Source organism: Rhinolophus hipposideros (genome assembly GCF_964194185.1).
Source record: "Rhinolophus hipposideros genome assembly, chromosome: X".
NCBI lineage: Eukaryota > Metazoa > Chordata > Mammalia > Chiroptera > Rhinolophidae > Rhinolophus > Rhinolophus hipposideros.
In genome coordinates, this window is record NC_138046.1 from 108,397,772 (window position 1) to 108,408,653 (window position 10,882).

Genomic DNA, 10,882 nt, shown 5'->3' on the forward strand with positions numbered 1-10,882 from the left:
GTCGTCCCTCATCACCAGGGCAGCCCTGGCGAATGACTATGGACCATGGGGAATTGCCTTCTATCCCTGATTTAATGGACAGCTTGACTGTTTGTTTGGGAACATACCACCATGTATTGGAACTGGTGGATGTTTGCTTTTGTATCTTGACCGGCCAGCATGAGAATATGTAAGCACCTTGACTGTGAGCCGCTGTTGTTCCAGCACGGTACCCCGAGAGGCCCAGAGAGAGAGTAGCAGTGCCCTGAGAGCCCTGGCTGAGCCCAGAGAGTCTGGCTGTGCCCAGAAGTACTGGTGTTGCCCTGAGAAACCTTGTCTGCGCCCGGAGAGATGGGTGGTACCCTAAGAAGCCCAGGAAGTCTGGCTGTGCTCAGAAGTACTGGTGGTACCCTGAGAAATCCTGGTTGTGCCCGGGGAGACTGGTGGTACCCTAAGAAGCCCAGGAAGTCTGGCTGTGCCCAGAAGTACTGATGGTGCCCTGAGAAACCCTGTCTGTGCCCGGAGAGATTGGTGGTACCCTAAGAAGCCTAGGAAGTCTGGCTGTGCCCAGAAGTACTGGTGGTGCCCTGAGAAACCCTGGCTGTGCCCACAGAGCCTGGCTGTGTCCAGGGTATTGCATTCACCCCGAGGCTCCTTGCACAGGGACCCTCGCGGAAGACGCTTGTGGAGTAGATTGTGAGGCGAGACCCTGTGTAGGGGTGGAATGTGGGGACAGAGCCCCAGAGAACAGTTTCCAGGCCTCTCGGCCTCACATAGAAAGGTGCTGGCTCGGGTAGTAAATGGCCATCAACTGTGATCAGATGGCCATCAGCTGTGGCTAGTTGGCCGTCAGCTGTAACCCATAAGCCATTGGCCACTAATATAACTGCTGTGGCTACGCTAGCAGAAAAATGGGGACTAGCAAGAGCGGATTGCAGAGAGGCAGATGCCGCCGGCGAGAATATAGTGATATGTCTCCCTGCTTATGGCTCCGTGGGTGTTCCTGTTTGGCCTCACCATATCCCGTGTTCTTATGTGGGGAGCGGGACCGCAGACCCCGCAGGCCGCCCCGCAGGACAAGTTGTTAAGTGTTCCAGCTGGACACATTCCATCTTTATGTGTGGATCTATGAAACAAGAGAGACCATTGTGTCCCCCAAAATTCTTGTGGAAGTCATAACTCTCAGTATCCCAGAAAGGCACTGTAGTTGCAGATCAGGTCTTCAAAGTCTGGTTAAGTTAAAATGAGGCCATTAGGGTGGGCCATAATGCAGTCTGAGTGGTGTCCTTATAAGAAGAGATTACGACACACGAGGAGACACTGGGGACACACTCACACAATGAGACAGCCACGTGAAGAGGGGAGTTGTCTACAAGCCAAGGAGAGAGGCCTCAGAGGGAACTAATCCTGCCAGTGCTCGACCTTGGACTTCCAGCATCCAGAGCAGTGAGAAAATTAATTTTGGTTGTTTAAACCACCCAGTCTGGGGTATTTTGTTAGGGCAGCCTGAGATAACTACTACACTGCCCCAAGTGGGCATTTCTTTCTGGGTTATCTACCATCCCAATGTAATTCACAAGAGCATGTTTTATGGCCTTCTGTTTACCCCATGAGGTGAGGAAGGTGGTCATGGGGTGTCCACACACACAACACTGGACACTGCAGAGATGAGATAGACAGCCATTTATTAACCACGTGTACTCACATGACGGGGAGGACCCCACGTGCCCCACGGTGCCACACGGGGTTTGCACTCGGGAACTCAGTGAAGAGACAGTATCTTTGGGAGGGGGCGTTTTTGGTATTAAGAGTGTGAGGTAACCCCTCGTTCCCAAGACAACGTGTAATGAGATTGTCTGCAAAATTCTGCAGGCGGGTAGGGAACAGACGACTGCTGCTTAGGAATGAGCAAGATCTATGCTTTGTCCCCTGATAAAGCTGGTTGTTTGGTAGGGGACCTTATCTGCAAATGAAGACTATGGAGGGGAACTTGCCTTTAGGGGATGTGAGTCCCTGCTGGTTTCTCCAAATGTCCAGGCAGCCCATATTATTGGGCCTTAATTTTGGACCTTGCCCCACAGTGCAGTTTTCCAGTCATTTTCTCTCAATTCAGACACCTCATCTGAGGATCTGGCCTCTGTTCACCAGTCCCATAGCCTCATACAGTCCACCACCGTGTAGTTTAATGTAAAAGTCTATTGTGGGGACTGACTTGTAGCTTCCAAAACTTCAACTGCCTTGCCTCAGGGGTTATATGCTTGAGTGCTTTCACCTGGAAGCCCTCCCGTCTCACTCGTCCTTTTTACTCTCCTGTAAGTCATAGAGGGGATCTCAACATCTTCCTCACATGACTGAAGCTCCCAGCTTCCAAAGTTCTGTGGGCAGAGGCTGGGTCTTTATGTCTGCAAGCCTAGTACTAGCACAGAGGCTTCCAAAGCGCAGACGCTCAATTATGTTTTGGGAAGAGAAGAGAGAGTGAGTGAGAGGTCTGGTCTAACTTGTTAAGATCTACCATCTCCTACACTCTTTAATACGCTAAGCATATCAAGATGTAAATCAATTTTACAAAACAAAAGACTGAGTCAGCAAAATGAAAGTTTTATGACGTTTTATTATTTTTTCTATTCCATTCTCCGAAAAATTTTACCGTGGGATTCTTTCACATTTCCTCTGATGTCCCTCTTGTGATGTAGTTTTTTATTTTTATTTTTATCTTCATGGTAAAAAAAATCCTCAGGCATCACTAGGGGCGAGAGCAGCCAGGGCCGTGATGTCATGTCCGGCTGTGGCACCAGTGGCAGCCCTGACTGACTCTGTAGCGCTTGCTCTCTCTTCGTCTAACAGAGCCTCTTCATACCAGGGTGAGAAGGCACTAGGGCCTGTGTCAACACCCTTTGCCAAGAATTCCAGGACTTGCATCTTGCTTGTTTCAGCGCGAGCTCTGGGGCCCCACAGAAACTCGTACAGCGCAGGATCGCTGTCAGGTACCTGGCGGTACTCCAGATACTCTAGCTGCACCAGGTCCGTGTAAATGAGCTTCCTGGGCTCCCCGTAGATGCGGTGCTCCCTCCCAGCGTATACTTGCAGTATATTCAGGAATTTCCAGATGTCTTCCTCTGTGGCACAGTTGCCCTTCATGAAGATTACGCCCAGGATTCCCATGAGGAGACCGGTCTTTGGTAACCCGTTGCCAGCATACACCCTCCCATTATTGGGGAGGTTCAGTTTGCTGACCAGGTCATATGCCTGGTTGCTTGAGTCGACTTCCTTCAAGTCGACCGCAAAGACGGCCTCAATATGATCAGAGGCTGTTTTGATGATGTCAGCAAATTGGTCTTGGTTAATTTCGCCCACAATCTTCAGCATGTCTTCCTTCAGAATGGGCTCTTGCATTTCATACTTGCACAGGAGAAATTGCTCCAGCAAATACAACTTCGTGGTTAGAAGATCACTGCACGAGGTCTCGGGAGATGGGACCTCCAAAGAACACGAATGGTCCTTATCTTGACTTTCATCACCTTTGTCAGATGTTGTGTCAAAAGCACCTGAAGAGGTAAAGGTGGTAGACGAGGGTCTCCAAGACCCCTGGGAAGTGCTACTTGTCTCAGTAGCTGATGGCCTTTGAGGATCACCTTCCAAAACAGAAGAGTAGGAGGGGTACTCGTTTCCCACTACTGCAGCTTTCTGATCTGTCTTGTGACTCTTGGAGTCAGCACGGGTTCGGTAGTGTTTGTTACGGGCACGGCCCTTACGCTTCTGTCGCCGTGGAGGCATGATGACACAGCGGGCACCGGTGATGCCAGCACCTGGACGGGGGAGAACGAGATGGTGTGGCACCTTTGCGGGGAGATTCCACCTTGGCCTTAACCAAGGGCACCTCTTTAAGTGTCTGAGGGCCGTCATTGCTCTGGGAACCCTCTTTAAGGATGTGAGGGCTCCTCTCTGATCAGCCTGTCTGCTGAAAACCCTGTAGAGAAGCTTAGAGCGTATTTAGGTCAGAGCCACACAGCCCTTTCTAGGTGTTACTGGGGCGACAGCAGGGCCTGTCAAGGGGATCCCCTTTGTCCTGGGTTTGGGAAGTGCTCTCAGTTCACATTCAGGATGATTATGTTAATGATTGGCAAGAAGCCCTACCCCACTCCCCACTGTGGTTCTTAAGCTGCCACCTAAATCCTCCATGCCACAAGAATGAAGACATGGTGCTTCTGGTAGAGAGTGCACCCAAAACTGACATCTCTCTGGGGCCCTCTCTGTCCTACGCTTTTTGGAGTCGTCAGTTCTCGTGGGGAATGCTCACGTGGTTCCAGGTAGGGACTGAGAGACGTCCGTCCTGCTGACTGTTGGCTTTACCGTCACCACACGTTCAGGGTGATGGGTGGTCCCTCAGGCTTCACTCAGTTTCCTGCCTTGGCACAGCCAGAGCCAGGGTCTCCTCTCTCGGCTTCAGGCCTATCTCATAGTAATGTCAGCACCTACCCGAGGGCCGGCAGGAAGAATAGAGTTTCGCCTCCTCTGGCTGCATTGGCCTGGCTTCGCTCAAATGAAAGATGCACGAACAAGTTGAGGTCCCCTCGTGAATGCTCCCACCGGGTCTCCCGCAAATCCTGTTGGAATGCCTGGGTGTATCTAAGATTCTTCCCTCTGATGAACTGTGACTGCACCACTCAGACAAAGGCCTTCACTCACTGTGATTCCCGGAGGAAGAATTAAGGGGCAGTTCTCCCTGACAAAGGCCTGGGCCTCCTTGAGTGACAGTAGTCAGGCATACTGAGGTCCTCGCTCTGAGTTTGGGGTGAGTGGTCCGCGCAGTGATCATGCTCCGTACCCTGATTCTCCACTGACCAGGAAATCCTCCCTGTGCTGACCTTTTGCCAGCACCTCAGCCCCCGGCCCCCACCCCGATGACGTAGTGACAGAAAGTGAGAAAGCACCTGGGGCTTTGCACCCGCCGGGACCCTCCCATGCAAAGTCGAGTGGTGATCCGCACGCCCCAGTTCCTGAGTCTGGGGTCCCTTCACTCCTCACTTCGGGCCTGACCTTCAGTCTCTGGGGCCTGCGATTTCTGCCTCAGCTGAGCTGAGCCAGAGAGCAGTAGTCCGGACCGAGGTCTTTATTCCCTGAGACCACCCGGGGTACGCAAAGGACTTTGGGACTAACTGAGGACTTTGGGCCTAGCAGTCATTTTGAGGCCTCCCGGGAATGGGGGTGGGGGTAGTTTAGGGTAATGTGTGGCTGCCTGTTTTCAGGGGGGAAGATTGTTGGAGATGTTGGGGCCCCCGCCCCCTTCACTCCGCCCCCCCGCCCGCAGTCCTCTGTCTGTGTCTTCCCTTGACTCCTTGTGGGGGTTGGTCCACCACTCATGTGCTGACCTGAGGTCAACCGCCATATTAAAGACCGCTTCTCCTTGAGACGCTGATTGGAGTCATTTTCAGCATGGAAATACCACCGTGGTTACAAGGAGGCTACAGTTGCAGTTTTCCCCAAGGGCACTGCTCGAAATTCCCACAGGGCTCCCGCTCTAATCGGCCTGTCCCCTTTAGGCTGCATCTGTGTGCTCTGACTGTAGCATACTGACGGGACAGGGGCTGTGAGTCTTTTCGTATGAGAAGTCTCTGATTTCATGTTCAAGGGCATCATTCAATTGGTGCAGTTCTAGGAACCCATGAGAAGAAAGTGAAGGGGATCCTCAGGGTGTCAGCCCTGTCCAGGTCTCCAGTGGGGAGTTTTCTGTCCCGGTCACTTTGGGGTACTCAGTCCTCAATAAGGGCCCTTACTTTGGCTCCACATAGGGCCTGGTACACCCACCCCTTTAGTCGAATGGTGGCTCCACTTTCAAACTAAGGATTTCACCTCCCATAGACCTGATGTAAATAAGTGTTGGGGGAGCTTCAGCGGGACAGCCCCGTCCTGGGTCTTCAAGGGCTGAAACCAGGGATGTCGCCTGATTCTTTGTCATCCCTACGATTTAGTGGTGATGGTCCCTCAGTGGTTGCTTCTACCCCCATTATGGCCTCATATTCCTCCCCAGCCCTTAGGCCTACCCCTCCTGCTAAGGCCAGCACCACCCTGAGACCCCTAGGAGGAAGTGAGGACCTCCGCCTCTGACCATACCTGTGTCAGTCTCCTGCGGCCAGGTAAGGAAGAGAATTCTGTCGTGTTTCTACTGCTGTGAGGTGTGTGGTTCCCTTCGTCCTCACAGTATTCACGTTGGCCTCTGGAAAGCCTAGAGATCCTCCCCTGTGGTCCTTAGGCCACACCCCTTAGAGTAAGTCACCCCTTTGTGACAGCACGGGAGGAAGTGAGTATGTCACTTCCTGTCAACAGTGCCCAGGTACCCAGGGCAGCCAGCAGGGGCAGGGTTCTCTGTGGTCCTCTCAGTTCTGAGTGTGCAGTGTTCCCTACATCCTGACTCAGGGTCCTCACCTCGACTCCTGACAGGGCCGGGGACATCTTCCTTGGCTTACCTGAGGACCCTCCCCTCAGACCAAGGCCCTCCATTCTGCCACCCTTCTCTCCGAGTCAGTCTGACAGCCCTGACCAAGGCACCCCAGGGTTGATGGCTGGGGCAGTCTCTGGGCCACCTCACTGCCCTGGGGTGTGCAATACCCTGTGGTCTCTCCGGGCTCTGCACTTGAATCCTGGCAGGGCCTGGAATGCGTCCCTGTAGTGTCCTGGGTCTCAGAGCCGCAGACCAAGTGCTCACTTCCTGGGGTGCCAGGGAGGGAAGGTCAGGGAGTGCTGCATGAGGATGTCCTCCCTGCGCCCTTCCTGGGCTGACAGCAGGATTCAGACTCCTTGGGGCCTCTTGTTCAGCGTAGGAGTGAGCCCCAATGCTCACTCGGGATCCTTACATGACTCCTGATGGGAACCGGGACTGCTCCTTCTTTCAGCTTAAGGTCACCTACATAGAGCCAAGCTCGCATGTCCCTGAGAACCCTGAAAGAACCCTGAAAGACTCCTAACTGTGGGCGTGAATGTTTCTCCCTCTGCTGAACTGGGACCACCCCACTCACACTGAGACCCTTACTCCTCAGTGGCCTCTCAGTGGGATCTGATGGCGTCTCTTCCCGATATCTCTTCCTGGGACCTCCCAGGGCTGATAGTCGGAGGATTCTGTGGGGCCCCCACTGCTATGAGGTGGTTGGTCCGTAGTCTGGAAGGTTCCACATCTGGCTATCAGTTCACTGGCAATAGTGAGACTGCTCTATGGGACCTCACTGTTCTGAGGTTGGCGGCCCCCTTAGTTCTCACAGGGTCGGAATCTGAATTTCCCCCTCTGCCCACTAGAGAACCCCAGATTCAGGCCAATACCTTCACTTCATTGAGTGTCTGGGGCTGGAGGTGAGGTGGTGACATATCCGACTAGCCCTGCCCAGGGTTCGCAGGGCTGGAAGATGGTGAGACTTGGTGGCTCCCCTCTGCTCTGGGCCAGTGCCCTCCTGAGGCCTCCCTCAGTATGCTCCGTATCTTGACTTGTAGCTCTTCCCTCATACGAGGGCTGACAATAACCTGACCCCTGAGAAGAAGGGAAGTTTGCCTCATCTGGTCTCCCAAGGCTGACAGCAGTGGAAGGAATCTGTGCTGCCCCCAGTTAACAGGTATCTGGTCCCCTCAGTCTTCAAGGCTCTCACCTTGACTCCCGACCACCGGTAATTCCTCCCTCTGCTGCGTTGAGATACTCCTTGATGAGGTCCCTCCCCTCTAGGAGACGCCCTGGAGGGAGGTGTGACTGGTCACCTCACGGAGCCCAGGTCTCCAAGTCCAACAATGGGACAGGGCTCTAGATTGCCCCCTCATTTCTGGGAAGGGTACGCTCTTTGTCACTTAGTGTCACTACCTTGACACTGTTAGCCCCTTGGCTGAATGGGGCTCCCCCATGGGTCCCAGAGTTGCAGTTCCCGCAGATCATCTCCTCCCTCAGAAACTGAGGGGTAACCTCAGTGTGAAAGCTCTACCTGGACGTCCAGGGCCGACTGCGGAAGCAGAACTTTGTGCCTTCCCCTCTCTTCTGGGGTGGATGGCTGCCTCATCCCTAATGCAGGATTTTTACCTGGATGGCTGCCTTGCGCTGGGCTGCCCCTCTCTGCTGGACAGCCAAGCTGAAAAGCAAAGCCCCATCTCCTGGAATCCCTCCAAGGAGAAGTCAGGTTGTCCCCCATCATGCCAGGCCTTCCCTGGGCCTGCCAGGGCAAACCTCGAGGGAGGGGCTGGGTGCAGGCCCCTCTGTTGTGTTAATCAGGGTCTTCACCTTGAGTGTGAGCCAATCTGGGGACTGTATCCTCTGCTTACCTGAAGGGATAGCCCTCAGGCCTAGGGGATAGCCTTCCTGGGACTTCCAAGACAGAGGTCAGGAGGAGCCGCGAATAGCCACAACTGTTTTCCTCTTTCAAGGGCTGACAGCTGGGGTGGGGCTCTATGGACCCCACTGCTCTGGTTCCCTTCTTGGAAGTGTCACATCCCTACCACATTGAGAAGTTTCCTACTGCAAACCTGGCAGAGACTGGGTCCTCGTGCCAGGAGTGATGTGACAGGGGCAGGTTGTGGCAAAACGCAGGGACCCCAGACGAGGTGCTGGGTTGTCAGAGAAAAAACAGTCTGATGGATTCCTTCTTTCCACTTGGCCTGTCATGTGACTTCTGTAGTGCCAGACTGACTTTTGCAAGGGGGGGCTGCCCACGTTGATTTTTGAGACCTCAATGTTTTGAGCTTAACTGGTTGTGCATATGTACGTAATCATACTGCCACTATTATTTCTTGTCTTCTTTATTCATCCTGCTCATTCTCATAGCGATACTTCTGTATCGCTATTCTTACTGCTGTGTGTATCCTATTCTAATCCCCTGCTCTCTGTACAGAGACCTTCCTTAGTCCCCTGAGATGCATTCCTGGAGCTCTGAGATGGAAATAGTGAATTAAAAGGCACGTAGTCAGACTCAGGCTGGTAGGATTGGAAAAATGTGAACTTCCCACAAATTCAAAACAGGGATCTAATCCGGGCTCGGTCACTTACCAGCTTTGTGAAGGTGAAAAATGTGCAAGTTATTGATGTCTAAAGGCAGTCCGGTAAGCCTTATCGTGTAGGAATGTTAGAACATACATACTGTATTATAGACGACTTGGGATATGGATTGGGATGTAGTGGGTCTTTAATGATTAGCCGCTATTATGTGTTTATTTTGAATCCCCAAAACAGTAAGATCCCATCAGAGTTTTTTGTTTCTTAAATCCAGCACATATCAAATAATACGCAATGATTCGCAACAAACTTTCTTTAATAAGCTAAGCATATCCACGTAGTTTTAACATTAGCAAAATAAAGACTGTAAGGTATAAGGCAAACCAATAATTGATCACAGTGAAATTTTTGTGTTTTAATTTCCTTCCTTCCCTTTAGGATCCCAAGGGTTTTATCCTTGGATTCTTTCACGTCTCCATGAGAATCCTGTTTCACTGCCCCGTTATCTCCTCTAGATCAGGAGCAAAATATTGAATATTTTCAAGTTGTTTTACAAATTTCAATACTGTAACATTCAAAGCTTTTCACCAGCAAACGCGTGAGAGCCATAGCATTCACATATTTATATTCTGAAAGTTCTACACCTTCTACTGAAAGAAACAACATTTGAAAACAACACTACATATCTATACCAGTCTATTTATCTGTCTGTCTGTTTTTACCTAGAGGTTACTCGTGAGGAAAATGGAAAAGCAGATTAACATTGTGTTACAATTATACTGACCTCGACCACAATTTGTCTTTGAAATTCCAAAACTGTAACTTTCAAACCCGTTAAATAGGAAGAATATGACAGGCACGTCATTCACATGTTTATAATTTGAAGGTGTAAAGCTTCATTAAAAGACATAACATTTGAAAAACATACTACGTCTGTTAATATATCTAATCTAATCTATTTTACCCAGAAGTTACTCATGAGGACAAAGGAAATGCAGACAAACACCGTTTTAAAAGTAAACTGGCCTTGATCACAACTTGTCTTATAAATTCCAAAAGTCTAAAATTCAAACCTTTAGATAGTTAAAAAATGTGAGAGCATGTCATTCACATATTTATATTGTGAAGGTTATAAACCTTCATTAAAAGATACATTTGACAAAATGCTACATATCTCTATAGCTATCTGTCATCTATCTATATCTCCTATCTTTCCATCCATCTCTCCATCCATCCATCCATCCATCCATCCATCCATCCATCCATCCATCCATCCATCCATCACTGTACCATCATTCTTTCTTTACCTAGAAGTTGCACATGGGGTGAAAAAGGAAATGCTCTTAAAAATCCTGCTTACAGCTAAACTGACGTTGACCACAGTTTGTCTTACAAATTCCAAAACTGTAACTTTCAAACCCTTTACGTAGAAAAAATATGACAGCCATGTCATTCACATATTCACATGTTGAGAGTTCTAAACCTTCTTTAAAAGACATCACATTTGATAAAATACTACATGTCTGTCTATACCTACATCTAATCTATTTACCTAGAAGTTAGTCGTGAAGAAAAAGGAAATGCAGATAAACACTTTGTTAAAAGTAAACCGTCCTTCACCACAATTTGTCTTACAACTTTCAAACGTTTTAGATAGCAACAAATGTGACAGCCACGTCATTCTCATGTTTATATTTTGAATCTTGTAAACCTTTCTTAAAACAAATAATCTGAAATTGGTCTCCGTTTCTATGTGTTTATCTATCTACGTATCGATCTAGTATCTGTCATCTATCTATTCTTCTATCTCTACCCAGAAGTCACTCATGAGAAAAAAGGAAAAGCACATAAACATTTTGTTAAAACTAAAGTGACCTCAACCGCCCACTACTTGACAGGCAGGCTGGTCTCTTCAACCCCGAGGTGAAAAGCCTGCCCCAGACCTCA

At 50.1% G+C, this 10,882-nt stretch overlaps 1 protein-coding gene across 1 annotated transcript; it reads right to left on the bottom strand.

Annotated features, from left to right (window-relative positions):
* Positions 1 to 2,712: 2,712 nt before the first annotated feature.
* LOC308495163 (melanoma-associated antigen B5-like) lies at positions 2,713 to 3,882 on the bottom strand (the record flags this gene model as incomplete). The annotated part of the gene is made up of 1 exon (XM_081043087.1): positions 2,713 to 3,882. One exon carries the CDS (start codon positions 3,880 to 3,882, stop codon positions 2,713 to 2,715), a length of 1,170 nt encoding a protein of 389 aa, XP_080899213.1.
* Between the last annotated feature and the right edge of the window lie 7,000 nt (positions 3,883 to 10,882).